Raw genomic sequence first — 22,808 nt, forward strand, 5'->3', positions numbered from 1 at the left:
AGTTAAGTGATCAGGTTTGTAGTTTGGAGGGATATCGTATTTTTCGTTTTAATAGAAAGGACCGTATTGGGGGAGGTGTAGCAATTTATGTTAAAGGAACAATAAAGTGCAGACTTAAATTTTGTTCTGAAGCTTCTAATAGTATTGAGTATTTATTTGTTGATATAATAGGTAACGAGGGTAGTTTGCTTATAGGTGCAATATATCGGCCAAATAGGTACATAGACCTTTCACCTTTGTTCACACTTCTGGAGGATGTTTCATTAAGTTCCCCTAATATTGTTCTTTGTGGAGATTTCAATTGCAACCTGTTGAGTTCAAATATTCTTACGCATAACTTACTAACGTTTAATTTAAGTCCAGTTAATACTAGTACACCAACTCACTTCTTCCGTGACGATGCAACATTATTGGATTTGTTTTTTGTAAGTAACACAAGTGATGTAGCTTTGTATGACCAGCTTTCTGCGCCAGCTTTTTCCAAACATGACCTAATTTTTTTGACTTTGAAATTTAGTTTTGATTACTCGTGCAAGAAAGTTACTTATCGGGATTTTCATAATATTAATGTTCAACAATTGGAAGAGGATACAAGAGCTAAGAATTGGGAACGTATTTTTTATATGCCGTCTTCAAATGACCAATTGGAATTTTTAACAGATAATATTAATACCTAATTTGATACTTACGTACCCCTAAAAACTAAAATCGTAAAGCCAAGCAATAAACCATGGTTCACCCAAAATATACGAACTTTAATTCAGAAACGGGATGATGCTTATAATAGCTGGAAACAATACAGGCTGAATGAGTTACGGCGCGAGTATTGCTCACTTCGTAATAAAGTTGTAATGGAAATACGTATGGTCAAATCCCGAATGTATTCCATCCAGCTCGGTTCTTCTTTAAATGGCCGTCAGTTGTGGGAAAACCTACGAAAAATTGGCATTGGAAAGTCAAGTCCTGATTCGACAGAAGATCTGGATGGTAATGCTCTCAACAAAATGTTTGTTTCCTTACCATCCAGCTATCTTGTCCTTTGAGCTTAGATCCTGCTTTTTTATTTATGGATCAACCATATGAAGATGAACCTGGTTTTGGTTTTAGTTCAGTAGACAGTACTTTTGTTGTAGAAAGTGTACTTTCTATAAAGTCAAATGCTATTGGACTGGATGAAGTTCACCCTACATTTTTGAAAATGATTCTGCCGATTGTTCTGCCTTATCTTACTTTTATGTTCAATACAATTCTGATGACAGGTGTCTATCCACGCCTATGGAAGTTGGCTAAGGTTATACCTTTTCCCAAAAATGCAAAAGGTAAAGAATTTAGGCCTGTATCTATCTTACCATTCTTGTCGAAAGTGTTTGAAAGGATTTTACAAAGACAAATCAGCTTTCATCTTGCGGCAAACTCGCTGCTCACACCACTACAATCTGGTTTTCGTGAAAAACACAGTTGTATCACGGCACTGTTAAATGCTACTGACGATATAAGGCAAGCTTTGGATAAGGATGAGGTTACGTTTCTAGTGTTGCTTGATTTTTCTAAGGCTTTCGACACTGTCAATCACGTTAAATTGTGTAACAAACTTATGCAAAACTTTAATTTTTCAGCAGGTGCTACAAGGCTTATCTATTCTTATTTGAGTAATCGAATGCAAGCTGTGCAAATTGGGGATAGTTTATCTGATTTTCTACCTAACGTTTCCGGTGTCCCTCAGGGTTCTATACTCGACTCGGTCCTCTGTTGTTCTCAATCTATGTCAATGAACTGCCATCAATTATCAAGAACTGTTCGGTTCATATGTATGCGGATGACGTCCAATTATACATGAGCTGTCCCCTTGGGCTCATTGAGCATGCAGCTTTTTGTGTAAATGAAGACCTAGAGAAAATTGAAAAGTGGTCTCCTCTTATATCCAAAAAAATCTAAGTGCTTAGTAATATCAAGGAAAAGTCTTAATCTCAACTATTTTCCTTCGATTGTATTGAGCAATGGTTCAATTGAATATGTGGAAAGTGCGAAAAATCTCGGGGTTACTTTCAATCGCAATTTGACCTGGGATAACCATATTAATGCACTTGTGGGCAAGGTATTTGGTGTACTACGTACCCTATGGGTTACACATTCTCTTACACCTGTTCAAACACGTTTATTACTTGTAAAAACTTTAATAATGCCAATATTGATGTATGGTTGTGAAATTTATTGTATTTGTAATTATGTTAGCAAACGGAAGCTCAATGTTGCGTTTAATAGTGCAGTACGTTATGTTTATGGCTACGAAGATATGACAGATTGTCTAGCTTTGCTAGTAGGGTGCTGTCTATGCCTTTTGAAAGTTATTTGAAGTTTCGTACACTAATTTTTCTCTCTAATATATTAATAACGCACCAACCCCAATACTGTTTTCATAGAATTAGAACTGCAACCTCCCATTGATCTCATCAATTGGTTCATCCTCGATGTTCATTCTTAACATGTGAGCGTCAATTTTTTGTAAACTCCGTCCGTCTTTGGAACTCTTTACCACGTCGTATAAAAATAATACAAAATACAGTAAGATTTAAAAGGAATCTAAAGGAATACTATTCAGGAAATTTGTGAATTTTATGATTTCAACTGAAATTTAATATCTGATTGGTTTCTCTTTCTCTTTTTTTTCTAAATGATATGTATTAATTTATTGTTATATATTTTTTTTTTTTTTGCTCTCATTGTAAAAGTTAGCTTGTAACTAAATTATAAGATATTGTATCTTACTGTTATAAGGCATTCACGAAATAAAAAAAAAAAAAAAAAAAAAAAAAAAGGAGACTGAGCGAAATCTTGCCAAATTCCCTAATATTTAATATTAGACATTTTTATAATAAATATACATATATGTATATATATGTATATTAACATAATTCATAAATACAAAAAAAAATTGTATTCGCATACATCATTTTTATTTGAAGCATAAAAACGAAATACTTTATTAATAAAACTACATACACCTGTGGAAGTGAAATGGTTTTGAATGTCAACATTTTTATTTTAATGTTCTGCCGGGTTTATTTTTGTATCCATATATTTATTAAGCTATGAAAGTTTCCTAGTTTTTCTTCTTTTGAATGTTGCCATTTGCTTTATCAACTGATTATTTTCGTCTTCTTTATTAGTGAAAGGATCCCAGAGTCGCAATCTTCTAGGTATGTAAAATAATCCAACTAGTGTAATAACTGCAAAAAAAAAAGAGTTGAGTTTGTATTAGTACTAGTTAGTTTATAAAACACAGAATTGTAGTTTGTATTTAGTTAGGAGTTTATTTAGTCGGTTTTAGCATACACAATCATTAAAAATTATAAATGTATGTGCCAGAAGAAATATACAGGGTGATCGGTAAGGATTGGTGTGTGATTTTAAAAAAAAATTACTAAATACAGATAAAACCATATAAGAACATAACGTTAACACAAAAGGTGTCGTAATATAGCATTTTCAAAAGCCATGGGACCAATTCTCTAACTCTATTTATTAATACATAATTTTTTTGAATACAAGATTTTTGAAAAATTATTTTCTTCAATTTAAATTTCTAGAAACAAATTAAAAAAGATTCAAAATTTTTTTTAAATTTATGTCATTATAGTATAATATTTGTATTACAAATTCATACTTTTTTTAATTTTTAATGAAAAAAAAAAACAGGAAAATGTATGCTAAAATATGTCTTTCTTTTTAAGAAATTAAATAAATATTAAAAAAAAAAAAACTTTTTTTCTAGTTTCGTCACCAAAAAACGAAAGCAAATAATGCTTCTAACTCTTCGGGGAAATTGATAGATATTTAATATTGCCAACCTTAAGTGGATGGCTCCAGCAAAGAAGCTCAGACATTGCACTCTAAATTTTGTTAAATGGAACACTTGCCTCAATAAAAAAAAGATGCAATGTAGCTTATTTGTTTGTATAATTTGCTAAAAAACTATATGGTTTGCAAAACAAATATATACAGCTGTAATCAATTTATTTTATAATTTATTCCTGTTTGAATCGGAAATTTTTTGTTTTAAACTTTAATTTGCTACTAATCTTAATTTTCACATTAAATCTACAGTACAAATATTGAAAAATTGCTTAAGTTTTTACGAATTTGCTCTTATTTCGAACCTAGAAATTAAATATTTTGTACAGAAATTTAAGTGATGAAAAGGTAAGACCGTACGGTTTCAATGTTCGGCATGCAATACAAGATTTCATTGCATTAAGAAATTTCGTCAAAACACCAGTCAAGTTGAATAGCTTAAGGCTTCAAGATTTATTAATGGAAAGTATGGCTAGTTGAACGATTAAATGTGTCAGACGTCGTGACATTGATATTGGCACCGTTACTGAATGAGATGTGGATAAGTTTGCCCAAGACGAAGACTTGGAAGGAGCTTGGAGTCCAAACAGATATTCCCTAGTCACTTCTGCCCGACCTGCTGCTATCTTCATATTATCCTCTGAGCCCCAACAACGCCCTTTCCGGAGTCGTAATATATTATCTTTGGAAGTCCTCGCAGATAAATAAATGTTTTAAGGTTTCAGATTCTAAATTAGAAGCTTATTCAAAACGTGCATATTTTAAGGCAGAACAGCTAAAAACGGTAATATATGTTTTGTTATGTGACATGCCACAACTTTAAGAGTTTTATAGAGTTGCGCTCATAATCGAATCGCCAAAAGATTAAACACTATTTGTGTAAGTAAAAGTAATTGTAATTTTTACTTGAAATAATGTAATAATGTATCGCACAACAGTTGGCAATTTTCCTTGGCTGCATTTAGTAGGGAAATCTTTTCATGAATAACCGTAAGCCCTCACCTAACCATAGCTAAATCGATAAACTGAATTCCTACATCAGAATTAGATAGTGAACTCGTTTTGAAGTGTTGTCAACTTTTATCAATGCGCGATGGAATCCTAATTGTTTTTTACAATCCATAGCTCCTGTCATAAAATGTTTGCTTTGGTCATCATGGGGAATAAATAAATAAAATAAATTGGGCGGAGCAACAGTCCGTTTGAGAACTAGGGCCTAGTGACTGACAACTCTCAACCATTCTTATGTGCTAGTACTGTCATCAGGGATGGCAGGGACCTACAATTTTAGGCCGAATTTGAACGGCTAATTTAAGAAAGCACTTTTTCATGACAATAATTACTCTTAAAGGCTTTGTCAATTCTTCACAAGAGGCAGTAACCCCGAAAATTATTTGATTTTTTTTTAATTAAGGTGGCACAGGCAGGGATTGAATCCAACACCCCGTGCAAAATATATAATCAAACACCACGTTTGAGTTTTAAAAAAAATTACGTCTTTATTCGTTCGGATCTTATTCAACACTAACTTTACAATATCAAAAATTAACTTAATTAAATTTGCAACATAAACAGATGTATATTGTGATGATTGAATATAATTTATTCTAGATTTCAGTTACAAAGGAATGTGGCTAATGCTAGTGCAAGTGATTTTAATATAGACTTGATTTCTGTGGGAATCAAGTGAAATAGGATATTAACTTCAATAACAAATGTTAATACACTTTTGGTTCTATGGGAAATGTAATTGGATATTAAATAAAAAAAGCTGCATCAAAAAAATTGTTAATGAACTTTTGGTACGGGAATAGGAAGTGAGAATATGGATTGAGAATGAGCGGGATATGTAACCTCTCTCCCCTTTAGATTAGAATTCTCCTGTATTTTTATAGTTTCTTTACAATAATTTTCTTCTATATTTTGGATATATTTTTCTGTAAGGTTTTTAACTGATATATTGATTTTTTTATATATTTTTAAGATATTGACAAATAGTAAAAGATAAATATTATAGATGTTGTTCCTATGACGTACTGTATGTTTTTATGTATTTTTTACAATTTTATTGGTTTTAGGCTAACAATATTTTTAAGGATAATTTCTTTAAAGTCTGGTTGTTTAGTAAAATTATAATTTATTGTTTCATCATAGAAAAATCTTTCTGTAAAATATATTTTTTATTAGCTATTGATTCGTTAAATATATTAATAGTACAATTATTAATAGTAATTAAATAATTTCCTTCCAGTTTTATTTATCTGTCATCGCAATTATTAACAATATTTTCATTTTTCATGTTTTTACAAATGATTGTACTTTCGTCTAATCTTTTTATTTCGGTTGTATAATTCTCCTTAGGGGAACAATTTCTATTTGTTATACAATTATTAACAATAATTAAATCTTTTTTGTATTGAACTTCATTATATTGACAAAAGTACATTGTTTGGTTAATTTCCACAAAACAATATTCTTGTAATTGGATTTCTAAATTATGTTTATTTGGAATAGGAATTATAAGTTTCAAATCAACTTGTTCATAGTTGTTAGGAATATTGATTGCTATTATTATAGTTTCGTTATTGTATTTAAGAGTTTTTTATTTTCAATAAATCAAGCCTGGTGTCCAAAATTTCTGTCATTGTTAATAAGATAATCGCTAGACGATATCGTTTCTCACTTCACGTAATACGATAATCGTCTAAGTAATATCGCCAAAACGATAGCGTTTACACGATAGCTAAGTAGGTATCGTCTGCTATTAATTTCCATTAACAACTAAGCAAATTGAAGCAAAAAAGTTTCGTTGTAGTTTAGTTTTGTTACAAAATGAAAATAAAAACTCAAAAAATACAATGAATTGGGTTACTCATTTTTTTTATATACAAAACATTAGTAATCTCTCTTAATTGTTGTTAAATAAATAAAACAATTGTAGTTCTGGATTTGCAAAAGAGGATTTTATAATGATATTATAAACAATAAATTTGCCAGACGGTTGTCGTTTTACATTCATAATGTATATAAATTCAATATTAAAATTTGTTGTAACTATTGAAACTTTGGGGCGTAGGAACATTGGTATATTCGACAGGCAACGATTTTTGTATCGCTCTTGCACAAAGCACTAATCCAAATTAGTTTTGGAAACATTAAATATTTTAGAAGCCAAGTTATGTTCCCTGTGGATAAAGTGAAGTCTTCATTTCCTTCCCTTGGATCAAATTGGGTTTATTACTGCAGCTGATTTACAAAAATATAAGACATTGAACAAACATTTTCATATTATTGTTTTATCTTCGGCGGCAACAAACGAATACCTACACAAAAAGTGACAATAACTACAAACATCACAAAATAATTGGCATGTTTATTAACAAATTTTCAAAATTTCCCATAGAGGAAAACCAAGTTTAATAACATTTTCAAGTCATTGAACAAGCATTATCTTTTGTTGAGTTCATTTTGACATTTGGTATATAATCAACGAACTTATACTGAAAACGATGAACGAGACGATAGTGATAAAGTTACGTGAAGCAAATTACTGACGATATCGTTAATGATAATCGTTTTGACGATTATCGTTTCGGAAATTACGGAATGACACTTCTGGGATGTATTAATCCATGTTTTATTACTGCTGTATTGTCTATTATCTGATTTATTTTATCTTCTAATATAGTTAGTTTTTTGATTCTAATTCTAATTTAATTTGTTTTAGTATAAACTGTTTTTCATTTTCTTTTAGTTCCGAAAAGGACTTTGTTAAATCTATCATGTCAGTTTCTATAATGTTTCTGAAATGTCTTATGCTTTCGTTAAAACTTTGATTTATTTCTATCTGTTTATTTACTGTATAGATTGCGTTCTCAGTGTTTGCTTCTTATATGCTAAGGTTTTCTAGTATATTTTTTCTATCATCGTCATCCATTATGCCAAAGAGGAAGTTGGCTGCTTTGCCTACAACGTTCACTAATCCTCTTTTCGTTACCTTGGCTTTGATTGTATCTAATTGTCTTCTAATTGTTGGATCGTTATATAATTTTAAATTTTGGATGTTTGTCTCAATTGCGCCAATTGTCAGTTTCAAGTCCTGAATGTTTATTGTATGGAGTATTGTCTCACCCATTAAAATTATTCAGTGTCCTGAATAATTTCTGTCTCACCCATGTGAATTACAGAATATCCATTTTCTGTCTTTATTTTATCAATCGTTAGTGTGGGTGTTATTGGCGTTATTTGTGTTAGTAGTAGAAACGCTAAAGTTATCATCTGTAAATAAACGAGGTCGTTTGATATAAATTGGGTTTTCCCTTTCTAATTTTTTTTATTCTATATCTAGGCTCATTTTTATAATAGTTTCTTCTCTATTTTTTTACTGGTATTACCTGTCTTTTTTTCAGTATAATCCTGCCTATTTCTGTTAAGCTTTTCTATTCGCCTTTCTTTTTCTGTTTTAATATGATTTCTCAAAGTAGCTATGTCAGCGAACATTCCTTCCTCTGGAGGCATTCTAATGGTTGATTGGTATCTATTGTTATAGTTGCTTACGGCTCTATGGATTATTGTAAGGTCAAAATCTCTCATTTTTACTAGTTTTTCCTGCAGTGTTGAATTGAATCTTTCAACATCACTGTTACCAGTGTGAGTGTTAGGTTTTGTTAGGTGAAGGTCTACTTCATGTGCGTTAAAAAATTCTTTTAAGTTTTCGGACTTAAATTCATTGTCAGCAATTATTTTAAAAGGTTTTCCAAATTTAGAAAAATTTTCTCAAGAGTTTCTATCTTTTTTACCCAATTTCGATTCGGCAAATAGTATGCATATGCTTTGTTAATTTATCTACTAAGGCCAGAAATGGGTGTTTCATGAAGTAATAGATATCTATGTGCAAAATTTCATTTGGCCTATTCGGGGTTTCACTCAGTTCGAATTTCTTTTTAATTGGTTTTGTTTCGTATTTTGTCTTCAGACATGTTTTACAATTATTAATGATTTTGGTTATTTCTTTTACTAATTTGGGGTAATATATTTTATTTTTTAAACTATGGTATGTTTCAACAATTCCACTATGCAGACTTTCTTGAGCATGGTACAATGATATTTGTTTCTTTGCTTCTTCTAAATTACTTATTTCCTGTGCTCTCAATGTTGTTCTAATAAATTTGATCTGATTATCATGAGCAAACAACTGTATTGACAATTGTTGTATTTTATTGAATTTGTGATATGTTCCCTGTGGTGCCTAAGAATGATTTGATTTATTTCTCTTAATTCCTTGATTCTCCATTTTTTGCACTTGCCGCCTGACTTCTTCCTCGTGTTTCGGTGGTAATCTATATATTTTGTCGTGTACTGACTGATCTATTGTTGTTTCAATTTCATGCATTATTGTGTATGTATTTGTAAGCTGGTCACCCTCGTGATAAACTAAATTTTTGAATTTTTTAATAAATTTTCTATTGCTTCTCTTTCTTCTTCATTTAAATGGTTTAAGTCCATTTCTTTTCCCTCTGTTAAGAATTCAAAACAATCAAATGTCATTTTTTTGTCTTCGGAATATATGGGGTTCTACTATCAAAATCTAATGTTTTGACAATTTTGCTAAGCAAATCCATACCGATCAGAATATCGTATGGTTTTTCTCCTGAGTCCCTTTTGAACCATCTTGTTTTACCTAATGAATCGTAATTAAATTCTTCTGGTATCTTTGTTATTATTCTATCAATTAATTCTATTGTTGTATTATTAATGGTTTCAAGTTTCATATTTACTTTTTCGTAAAACTCAAAATTGCTACAGTCTACTGAACTTGAATTTATTATACTCATCGTAGAACCTGTGTCTATTAGTCCTCTGTAATTTTTTTGTCAATAGTTAAATTTATAAATATTTTGTTTCCGAGGCCTAAATGAGAAAAAACTCAGACTCTACGTTATGAATTTCTTCATTCCGAGTCGTAATTTGTTCATTTGATGTCTGTTTTACAGATATTGGTGCTGGATTTTGTACTGAATTTAGTATTTGTCCAGAAGGGTTAAAAGTGGGTTGGACATTCTGCCTATTTTGACCTGATGTATTCTGTCCGTTGCTATTTGTATTATTATAGTTATGTCTGTTATAATTTGGATTGAAGTTATTATTATTCTGCCTAGAATAAGAATTATTATTATATTGTCTAGTATCATTACCTAATAATGCCTGTGGTGATTATTATTAAAGGTATTATTATTCTGCCTATTGTAATTTTGATTCGAGTTTGAGTTATTTTGTCCAAAGGGATTAATATTATTATCTCTCGAATTCCTACTGTTCTGGTTATAGTAATTATTATTTGGATTTTGTACACTACGTCTATCCTGACTTAAAAATTCTCTTTCTATGTTGTTATTATCATATCCTAAATAGGAGTATAGGATGTCTTTTATTAAATGTAAGTTATAAAGATCTTTGATTTCTCTAGATAATTTTCCTGACACTAACTGCTTGATTCTATTGATTAACACTGTATAAAAAGTTTGTTTTGCCTCCGCAGGGTTAAATTCATAAGTAGCGAATTTATTAATTTCTTGAGTTATTGTTTCAATTTTTTCATTTAAATTTTGAATTGAACTTACTATAAGATTACAAATTTTCCTAGATATATCTTTGTAGCTGCACATCGGCCGGAAAAGTTGCTTCAGGATTACCTTTGTTGCTTCCCATCCTTCAGGTCTCTTGTTAAGAAGTAGCTCCTTTCCTCGCCCTATAATTTTCGTGTTGTAGATAGTTTGCCAGATTTCTCCTCTTAGTGGTTCCTCTACAGAGTTAAGATGAGTTTCAACGCTTGCGAAAAATTGGCTCAATGTTTCATTTTTTCCTTCGAAAGTTGGGATGTGTTGAATTTCTTTGATTAAGTAGACTATTCTACTCGGCCTTTGGGCGTGTGGTGCCGCTAATGCTTCCAACACGTCTGCTAATCGGTTCATCATCTCTTCGTTCATCATTTCTTCAACTTCTCCAGAATCCGAGTGCTCTGTTCCGACAAATTGTTAAGTCTTTTCATGCAGATAATGTAGATGTTATGTCAATGTTAATTTGACTTTGCACACATTGATTTTATATATATTTTTTTTCGTTGTTGTTAAAAAAAATTATTCGCGTTAGGGTTTGGCAATATTCGTTTGCTTTATACGCACTAACTGATTTTTCTTTTATCAACTTCGATTTAAAATTTATTCGCGTTAGGGTTCAACAATATTGGTTTGTATGATACGCCCTAACTGATTTTCTTTTATCAACTATGTTTAAAAAATTATTAGCTTTAGGGTTTAACAATATTTGTTTGTATGATACGCATTAACACGATTTATTTTTTTTAGTAGATTCGTTCTCATATGGATTCCTACAGTTTATAAAAAATCCTACCGACTGCGCCAAATATATAAATCAAACACGACGTTTGAGTTTAAAAAAAATTACGTCTTTATTCGTTCGGATATCTACACTAACTTTACAATATCAAAAATTAACTTTATTTCATTTGCAACATAAACAGATTTATTTTGCGATGATTGAATATCATTTATTCTAGATTTCAGTTACAAAGCATGTGGCTTATGCTTGTGCAAGTGATTTTAATATAGACTTAATTTCTGTGGGAATCAAGTGAAATAGGATATTAACTTCAATAACAAATGTTAATACACTTTTGGTTCTATGGGAATGGTAAATTGAAATGTAATTGGATATTAAATAAAATAATCTGCATCAACAAAAATGTAAATGAACTTTTGGTACAGGAATAGGAAGTTTTTTCATTTCATTCATTCATTCTTAAACCTATTTTAAAGCTAGACAAAAATTCATAAAACTAGCCTAATTATCCATAACTTAACACTACCTTAATGGTCCCCTACGGTCACTCTTAGTTTGACTAAAACACTTTATATTAATGCCTTTCGGCCCTAAGATCTATTTTACTTCAATTTAATTTGTATTAATTTTTTTTATTTCTTAGAAAATTTGAGAAAAAAAAACTAATATCAAGATTTTTTTTTTATTTTTACTTAAAACTACTTAAAATAAGGTCCTTAATATAAAACTTAAAGCTAACTTAAACTACCTATTCTACCTTTAAACTACTTAAAACTAGAACAACCATAGCAGCAAATCTAACTAGCTAACAGTTTTTGTTTTTCATATTTTCTTGTCTTTTTTTTGTATGTTTTTTTTCTTTCTTTTTTTAATTTTTTTTCTGTATTTTTTTTGTGCCACCATGCATATTTTACTTAAAACTAAAACCTTAAACTATAAAAAAAAGTATGTAAGGCGGCTAAGGATTAAAACCCCATCCCCATGCAAGTGCCGATTGAAGCCATCAAAACTGGTTCTCCTGCTTCACCCTATCAGTTTGGTCCCGTTTGGACACAGCCCTAATGAACCGAAGGAGCTCTGCTCCGCTTTCTGCCATGACATGACGTCCCGATTGTACAGGAGTCGCCTATCCACGGTTCGTCGTCTGACGTGCACGTGGTAGATTAGCGGAACTGCCGATCTATCCTGTATAAATATGGTTTTAATGACCTCAGTTCAGATCACTTGATCTTGACCGGTAATCTTTGAAATTAATTTAGCAGCAAACTATTCTGGAATAAGGAAAATTTTAACTTTCACAAATTCAATTGTAAAAAGTTTACTACAAATTTGTCTCACAAACTTAACACCGTTTTCCATTGCTCTATAAAAAGTATAGAGGACAGTGATGAAAATATTAATAAATTTGAACTTTCTGTTAATGAATCGCTTAATATCTCTGTTCCATTTGTTTCAAATGCAAACTGATATAAGATCCAAAGAAAACTATTACGTTTAGGAATACAGTAAGACGAAGATATCAGAGGCAAAGAACAAGCTGAGATTTCAACATATTTACCTCATTGAACTTATAATAAAAAAAACTGCAAATTATGCGAAACAAGGATTGGAACAAAACTTTATCACAAATAAAGAAACTTGACAAGCTTACATGGAAACTTTCGAGAAAATTTAAAAGACTAACGGTTGAATATATCATTTAACAGTAAATGGCAATAAAATAAACTCAAGTCTTGAGAAAGCTATAGAGGTAGGAACATTTTTTGAAAGCAACCACTCAACTACATATTCCTTTAATGATTGTGTAACAACAGAAAATAAAAATAAAAGCATCACTGAACTAAATAACCTTATTATAGACCTTCAGAACCTTCCCAACATTTCATATAAGTTGATTAAAACTATTACTAAAAGAGATCTCAAAGCAAAGAAATCTTCAGGTTATGATAAAATATCCAACCTAATATTGAAAAAACTCCCCAAAAATTGTACATCGTTTTGTTGTTGTTGTTGTTGGAAACATTCCCAAAAGATGGAAAGCTGCAAAGATTGTCCCATTTCCAAAACCTAATAAGGTATTAACTGAAGTATCTTCATACCGCCCCTTTAGTTTGCTTAGCCGCCTAAGAAAGCGCTATTCGAAAAAATAATCTTTCTTGAAACGACAGAAATCGTTTCATTTTATAATATTCTTCCACCAGAACAATTCGCTTTTAGAAAAAAATGTTCTTTCATACATCAGGTTTATTGATTAAAATTGCAATTACAAACAAGAAATCTGTCGGGATTGTATCATTTGACATTGAAAAGGCTTTTGATTGCGTCTGGTATAACGGAATCGCTTATAAGCTCTTAGTAAATGGGTTTCCCACTTAGTTTTTTTGTTAAAATTTCTTCAAGCAAATCTCCATTATATTGTCATATATTACAATGCCTGGAAGTATTTAATAAATAGGTCATTTTTACCACATTTCTTGCTTTCTGTAAAGCAAATTGCAAGAGTGTTTTAGAGATTGTTGTTTAATCTCTTTCGAATATAGTCTTCTAAAGATAATACTAGAGATATCAATTAATATCCTAGCCATACATCGTATAGTATTGTATGTAAATTAGTTCTTAAGATTATTTAAGTTATTTTACTTTATGTGTCCTTTATGTTAAGTATTATAACCCACTTTACATTTATAAAGTTGAAATAAATTAATAAAAGATAGAAATAATCAAATGTGAGTTTCATTTTAATAACAATAATTGAAACCACATAACTGCCGCAGTCGGTTAGGAATAAAAAATCGGGTTGAGTAATAAAAAAATTGTTACCGCGACACTAAAAAAAAAAAACAGAACATAAGAAAACCTTACTTATAACAAAAACTTTATTGAAGAAAAGGATTAAGATTACAAAACAAAAGTAATTACAAACATTAAATACAAAAAAAAAAAAAAAAAAATATTATTGAAAAAAAAAATAAAACAATAGTGTAAAGAAAAGTTAAAAACTATTATGTACTTGATAAATAACAAAAAAAAAACATAAATGAGACTTCAATACATCAACGACATCATATGAAGCGAAGACAACGGAGAGAAGCAGAATACAAAAACTGAACGAAAGTACGCCAGCTGCTCCAATGAGTTATAAATATTAAATAAGCTTTACAATGGATAACTTTAATACAGTAGATAAATTCAAAATAGTTTTAGATTTAATAAATACAATTCCAGAGTTCAACGGAAATTCAAGTTATCTTGTTCATTTTCTAGACAGAGTAGATTCATTAGCACCTATTTTGTCGACATTTGACGATGTTTTGACCATGCTTCAGAAGCATGGTAGAGTTAGCGATTGGACACAGGTAAAGGACATATTAAAAAATAGTTTCGGAGAAAGAGTTTCAACAGACAAATTATTAGACAAAATAAGATCAGCAAGATTTACAAGAGAATTTTACAATAATATTAATTACTTATTAAAGTAAAATTAATAATGCTCTCCTACTTAACAGTCAAAATGGCAAGCTAATTATTGCTACTAATAATAGAATTGTAGTACCCGTGGCATGATGGTAAGTGCGTTGGACTGTTTTTTTTTTTTTTTTTTTTTTTTCGAACAGTCGAACAGTTCGACAATCTCCACTACAAAAATTCGTAGATCCCAAATTTTCCTACGCCCAAATGATGTCAGGGAATGGGAACACGAGACAGGCTCCACCAACGGTTGCCCCAAAGGCCCCTGTGCCTAAGGCACCAGAGGTGCAGCCTGACATTGTTGTTGAGCATTCAAGGTCAACTAACAGGACTGCAAGTCAGATAAAGGAGCAAGGCAAAAGGGTAGATCATCTCTACTCTTTGTTGCCTGGCCTGGCGCAATTTAGACCATAATGGGCGCGCTGCCGGAGACGCGCCTTAAAGTCCTAGCTGTGAATGTAAATTCACTGATTAGGATTGAACGAAGAGCCAATATGTTCCAATTGTTGACAGACTACAGTCCCGATGTGTTTATGGCTAGCGAAACTAAGCTAAACCACAAACACAAATTGAGTCATAAAAATTACAATATCGTAAGAAGAGACCGGCCCGACTCCACTCAAGGGGGTGGTGTCGCTCTCTTTATACGAAAAGGCATTAATTATAAAGTCATATACAACAATGAATTGCGAAAGCTCAAGACGCTAGAAGTTTGCGTTGTATGCATCTCTCTCTCTCAAGGAAAGCGGATGTATATGATTGCGGCTTATGCGGCTGGAGCTCCGCAGGTCACTTACTTTGCATCAGAACTTGAGATTGTTTTTAGGGAACTTAAACTGAGCTTGGAAGAAAACTATTTCAACTTGGCCGGTGATTTGAACGCAAAACATGAAGATTGGGGAAATCAACATAGTAATCCCAGAGGTAATCATCTTTTTAATTTGATGAATCTTTACAGCGTTGAATATGGCGTCGACCTGCTGGCTACTGAAAGGCCATCGTATCCAAGAAGCGGCTCCTTTCTGGACCTTTTGCTGTACGACACCAGACTTACAGTTACAGACAAAGTGGGTAATCACCCGCGAAACTGCTTACAGACAGTCGAGTACGACAGTGATCACTGCGGACTGGCTGCTGTAATGCAGATTCCGAACGAACGCGTGGAGTTGGAGGAATACGTTCCAACGCATTCTTACAATTACAGTAAGATGCGGTGGCCTCGGTTCACCAATGCCCTAGCGAGAGAACTTCGTTCGAGTGACATAGCCCCACCAAACAACAGAAACCTGCAAATACAGAAATTGACCAACACTTACAACAGATGGACGAAACAATAAAACGAACGATGGAACGGACAATCCCAAAGTACAAAGAACGGGACCAAATGGACGCTTACAGAAACGCGACAATTGACGCACTAAGTAGGCACAAGAGTGGCTTACTGACAAGACTCAAAAACTTGCACAGACGACTTACAGACCCACGCGACTTGGAGTTTAGGACACTGAAATCGTCAATAAAAAATGTCAATCTGTTGATTAAGGAGAACTACAGGCTATCAATTAACAAGTACTGGGACCGCAAGATCCGGTCAGTTAATTCGAGTGACCCTAGTATGTTCCCCAAAATCAACAAGATATTCAGGAAAAAAAACGATAATGACCTTCCGTGTCTTAAACTCCAAAGAACTGAAGAGAACAGAAACGTACTCAGGACAGCGCAAATAGATCCAGAGGAAGCCATCTTTGACGATGACTTTTACATAATTGAAGATCCGAAGGAAAAAGTGGAAGCGGTGGGAGCTGCTTTCCAGCAAGTGTACAAGGTGAATGTTAGCATTCGCCCCAACCACGACCTGGAAAACAGAGCCCTACTTAATCACTTTTACCTCCGTAATTTTATCACACATTGGCGATCTGAGAACCGCGGTTTCATGCGGTTCAATGACGATTCCTTGGCAAATGCCATAATCGCCGAGCAAACGGGACCAAGTCCCTTGTTAGTGACGAAGGTTGAGCTTCAGCTCATCTTTAATTCAATAAAAAACAAAAAGTCAGCAGGTGTCGATGGTATATCCAACGTTGTACTAAGACATTTACTGATGGAAGCAATTGACATATACACCACGCTCTTCAATAATGCACTGAATAATGCATATTATCCAGTGCATTGGAAGACCGCTGTGGTTCATCCTCTCCCGAAAAAGGGAAAGGACAACTCCAACCCGTCAAATCTTCGGTCGATAAGTCTTCTTCCGAGCATCAGCAAAGTTTTCGAAAAGATCATTAATAGGGCTCTGACTAAGTGAGCTGCGGACAACAAAATAATTCCGGATAAACAGTTCGGGTTCAAGGCGGGTCATGACACAATTCATGCTGCGTCTAAACTCGTTTCTGATATCCAATGTTGTATATACTTTATGATATGCTTAACGGTAGAAAGTTTGTTGTCAAAAGTGGCAATGTAACTTCTACCACAACATTCCCAATTAAAAATCGTCTTCAACAGGGAGCGGTGAATTCGCCGATTCTCTTCAGCATTTACACCAGCGATCTGATAGGTAGTCTTACAAAGGCAATTGCGTACGCCGACGATCTAATTGCGTACAGAACGGCCCAAAAGGTTGAGGTTATTAGAATTCTCTTGCAGCGTGATTTCGACAAGATTCAGCGATATTGCGACGACTGGAAACTGAAAATAAATATCCAGAAGTCAGAGACAATTCTGTTCCGGACTCCATTGGCTAAGGCCACGAGGGATACGTGTAAGAATTGGCGCAAGATGGTCATCGTTGATCTTCACGGACAGCCATTAGCGAGCAAAAGTGTAGTGAAGTACCTCGGTATCTGGTTAGATCAGTATTTATATTTCGACAGACATATAAATGCTGCTCTGACCAGGGCCAGAGGAGCCTTCGCTCTGACAAAACGGCTGTTTTTTAGCAGTCGGCTTGACCCCAGAGTGAAGGTAATTTGCTACATGGCCCTCATACGGCCAATGATCGTTTATGGTTGTCCTGTGTGGTTCAACGTTGCCCCTTCCCAGATGGAGAGGTTTCGGGTGTTCGAGCGGCAGTGTTTACGACGCTGTACCGGCTTATATAGAACAGCCGAATCTTCTTATGTGCATTATTATTCCAACGAGGTCCTATACAACGGGGCTCGAATCAACAGAATTGACAATTTCGTGATAAAACTCGTTCGAGGTCACATTGCAAGAGCTATGTCTTCGACCAACAATTTAATTTTCGGGGCGTTCTATCCGAACGACGAGTATTTTGAAAGTGCACGCTTGAGCGGCTTTATTCCACCAGAGGCATTCCTCTTTCTAGACAAATGCGGTCTGATACAGGATAGATTGGCAGTTCCGTTAATCTACCACGTCAGACGAAGAACCGTGGATAGGCGACTCCTGTAGAATCGGGACGTCATGGCACAAGGCGGAGCAGAGCTCCTTCGGTTCAGTAGGGCTGTGTCCGAACGGGACCGAACTGATAGGGTGAAGCAGGAGCACCAGTTTTGGTGGCTTCAATCGGCACTTGATAGTGGGTAGTCGGGATGGGGTTTTAAGCCTTGGCCGGCTTACATACTTGTTTTATGTTTAGGGTTTAGTTTTAAGTACAATACGCATGGTGGCACGAAAAAAAAATTAAAAAAAAAATTAAAAAAAAACATTAAAAAAAAAAACATTAAAAAATAATAAATAAAAATAAAAAAAAAAAAAAGAACGAAATATGAAAAACAAAAATGTTAGATAGTTAGATTTGCTGCTGTGGTTGTTCTAGTTTTAAGTAGTTTGTAGGTAGAATAGGTAGCTTAAGTTAGTTTTTGAGTTTTATTTAAGGACCTTATTTTAAGTAGTTTGTAAGTAAAAATAAATAAAAAAAAAAGGTTATTGATATTAGTTTTTTCAAAATTTTCTAATAAAAACAAAACAAATAAAATTTAAATTGAAGTAAAATAGATCTTAAGGCCGAAAGGCATTAGTAAATAGTGTTATAGTTTAGCTTAGAGTGTCCGTATGGGACCATTAAGTTAGTTGTAAGTTATGGATAATTAGGCTAGTTTTATGAATTTTTGTCTAGCTTTAAGATACGTTTAAGAATGAATTAATAAAAATGAATTTAAAAAAAAAAAAAAAAGTGCGTTGGACTGTGATGCAAGGGGTCTTGGGTTCAATCCCTGCCTGTGCCACCTTAATTTAAAAAAAAAATTAATTTCGCGGGTACTGCCTCTTGCGAGGAATTGACAAATCTTTCAAGAGTAAATCTTGTCATGAAAAAGTGCTTTCTCAATTTAGCCGTTCGGATTCGGCATTAAATTGTAGGTCCCTTCCATTCCTGACAACAGTACTCGCACTTAGGAATGGTTGAGAGTTGTAAGTCACGTAATTGTAAGTGTTTAACAACGGACTGTTCCGCCACCCAATTTATATTTAATAATAGAATTGCTTTAGAGTTATTTAAAAATAATTTGTCCGAACCCACGAAATCTATTGTACTGAGTCGAAATCCAAAGTCACTAAACCATGTCTATAAAATAATTTTAGAAATCGATCAGAAACATTTTGGACATACAAATTATTTTCAAAACCTTCCAAACTTTTCTAGACAGGGCAATAACTTTAATCAATCTTAGTAACGCAAACAATAGCCAAAATAAGTATTCAAACTTAAGAAACAACAATAATACAATCAATAGCAGTTATAGAAATAATAACAACAACAATGACTATTTAAACCTAAGAAAACAATTACAAAAATAATGCTCATAGTTTATACTGGAAAACCAATCAAACATCACGACAAAACAGAAATTATAGTAATAATAGGTCCCAACAAAATCAAAATGACACCAGAAGCAACCAAACTATGCGTAGCAATAATAATGCACAAAGTGGTCTAGCAGGTATTTCAAATAGGTTTAGATTTCAAAATTCTTACACTGAATCCATGATATTACCCTAAATCAAAATCAAAATCAAAATGATAATCAAAACAAAACACATTTTTCAACAAACCGCCAAAACAATTACCCTATGTACGAGTAATCATAAAATACCATTTAAGACCATTAAAATTATTATATATTAATATCATATTCTCCTAACAATTTTAAGATATCTTATTTCTAATTTAATAATATATACCTATAATTAGAGGGAATAGGTTGTAGCATTTGAATTTTAAGTTAAAATTGAATTAATGCCACATTTACAATTTTTTATATTGTGGGGTGGACATATTATAAATAACATATACAATAAATGAACAGAAACAGAGAAAAAAGTTTCTTATGAATTGATCCCTATGATTAATTTGAACTGCATAAACAATATTTTAATTATTATATATAAATATATAATATAATTAAATATTATCAAATGACGTCGTTTAACAAAGATTCAATATTATAAGTATCGAAATTAAGAAGCCAAAATTTAACGGACTTTAAGAACTGGGGACTGTTTCTAATGCTTCGTAGTTCAGCTGGAAGACTGTTGTTTACTTGTCTAGAAACGATAGTGTAAGAATTCCTTAAAAGTGTAGTTCGAAAAATGTTTGATAGAACCGAGTTAGAATTTCGCATGTTATATAAATTACTTATAGGGCTTTCCAAATAACAACTCATCATAAAAAATATCTTCAAAACCTTAAAATCAAACAAGTATCTTACTGGTAGAATACCTGTTTGTCTAAATAAATCTGCAGAGTGAGCGAGGAGGGCAGCGTTGCATATTTTTCTTAGAACACGTTTTTGAAGAACTGTTAGTTGTTTAATTTTGTTTAAGTATGCACCTACCCAACAACTGATACCATATTGTAACTTCGAGTGGAAAATACCATAGTTAACTTTTTTAACGTGGAGAATGAACAATAGTTTTTTAACCGATAAAAGCATTTTAAGGTTGAAAAAAGATATTTCTTTAAATCCATAATGTGCTCAGACCATTTTAAATGTTTTTCAATTTGACACCTAAATACTTAAAATTTTTCACTATTTCTATATTGAAGCATGTATTGCAACAGTTTACTTCAGAATTGAAGCTATTTATTAAATGATATACTAGACATTTCAATTGAATCAAATTGCTATTTCATCAGCAAATGCGTTAACTTTCCCTTAAAATGGTAGATTGAAGATGGAATTTATATAAACCAAGAAAAGAATGGGCCCAAGAACTGACCCTTGTTGGACGCACAAGTTAATATCAATGGAATCACTTAGAACATTACTTACTTTTACTATCTGAGAACTTTTACACAGGTGGGATTCAAACCAATTGTAGATGAACCAACATCATGCAATTTTTTCAAAAGGATAGAGTGACTGACCATATCAAAGACTTTTGTAATGTCAGCAAAAATCGCATCACATTTCATTTTTTGTCCACTCCTTGCTTGTGAGATATCCGTAAGATTCTACTTTTTATAATTTGTTTGAATGTTTGAAATTGATGGTAAGGCCTAGTACATACTTGTGAACCATCTCGTGAACCCATACAAATTTCAGTTTTTGGTTCACCCGTGAACTTGCTCGTGAAGCTGAGTGGAGAACAAAGTGGAGAGTTTTCGTTCACGGGCAATTCACGTGCAAAATGTACGGGAACTGTTGGTGAAGCTTTGACATTTGGTTTGTTCATGTTCACAACGTGTACTCACAAGTGTGTACCAGTGAGCAATGTCAAAAGTTCACTTTCTCCACTGGCGAATGTTCACTTCACGAGGAAGTATGTACTAGGCTTAAAGCCTAGTACATACTTGTGAACCATCTCGTGAACCTATACAAATTTCAGTTTTTGGTTCACCCGTGAACTTGCTCGTGAAGCTGAGTGGAGAACAAAGTGGAGAGTTTTCGTTCACGGGCAATTCACGTGCAAAATGTACGGGAACTGTTGGTGAAGCTTTGACATTTGGTTTGTTCATGTTCACAACGTGTACTCACAAGTGTGTACCAGTGAGCAATGTCAAAAGTTCACTTTCTCCACTGGCGAACGTTCACTTCGCGAGGAAGTATGTACTAGGCTTAAGAAGGAACTATTTCTACCAAAAATACTCCATTTACTAAGATCGGAATCTTTCGTACGTTTCACTCTCCAAAACCAGTTTGTTTACATTGTTGTGTTTGTAATTTTTGACAATTAGTCAATGAATAGATGTGAAAAAAAACAAAAAAAACGATGCCGTGAGATAGCGGCACTTTGCAAAGCAAAATCAAAATGCGGAGGTTAATATGTTTTTTTTTCAGATTTTTCTTTTTACTTTTTTCGATGAAGAAGTCAGTTTTTAGCTTTAGTTTTGAAGTCATTTTGTTGATAGCGAGCCAATACACATTTTTGTTTTAAAAAAAGCATGTTCAACATCAGTTTAATATTATTTATTCACACATTTACAGCAATCATTACGAACTTTTTTAAATTTCATAATTAACGTAGGTTTATTGTATAAAAGATGCCTTCGAACAACCATCAAGTTAAGGGTGCTAGCGCAATTTATTGAATTGAAATTTGTTTTGCAAGTAATTAAAATCTGTATCAATTCAATTAATCCAAGTAAATTTATAGTTTGTTTTTGATGATTTAAGCTTGCAACTATTTTTCAATTCCATTTTGATTAATAAATATTAAATTTTTAAATAAAAGTTATAATTGAAAAATACCTCATTCATAACATTCTTGATTGAAGGAAGCATACATGTATTTGCTATAAAAAAAATATGCTTCAAAGGAACACCAATATTTAAAAATAAAATCAGAACAATTAAAGCGAACTTGTTTAATAAATGCAGATCAAATAAAATGCAAACTTTGACTTTTATCACGAAATGAAAATCAAAAGTCAAAAAATCATTCTGAATTCATGCACAACTCATTCAATAGATCATGTAATCCAGTGTTTTTCAAACTTTTTGAATAGGCGACCCCTTTGCTAGTAACAAAATTTTGGCGACCCCCCATTATAATGTGTCAGTTGTTTAAAAAGTTACATACACTGAACCCCTTCCAAGCCTGGCCTTATTACACAAGATTTTACTTATTCGCGATGAAATTTTCTCCCGTGTTGCCAAAAAAATTTTAAAATTGTAGCAGGCTTTGCAGTAATTTTCATTTTTTTGAATTCCTAAGTGCGC

At 32.6% G+C, this 22,808-nt stretch overlaps 1 protein-coding gene across 1 annotated transcript in view; it reads right to left on the minus strand.

The window, feature by feature from the left end:
* Nucleotides 1-2,932: 2,932 nt before the first annotated feature.
* LOC129942531 (uncharacterized) overlaps nucleotides 2,933-22,808 on the minus strand; it is a 145,441-nt gene continuing 125,565 nt past the window's right edge. The window contains exon 4 of the mRNA XM_056051514.1: nucleotides 2,933-3,227. Coding sequence (XP_055907489.1) covers nucleotides 3,088-3,227 — 140 coding nt within the window. The 3' untranslated portion in view covers nucleotides 2,933-3,087. The remainder of the gene's footprint in view (nucleotides 3,228-22,808) is intronic.

Source organism: Eupeodes corollae, chromosome 1 (genome assembly GCF_945859685.1).
Source record: "Eupeodes corollae chromosome 1, idEupCoro1.1, whole genome shotgun sequence".
Classification (NCBI taxonomy): Eukaryota; Metazoa; Arthropoda; class Insecta; order Diptera; family Syrphidae; genus Eupeodes; species Eupeodes corollae.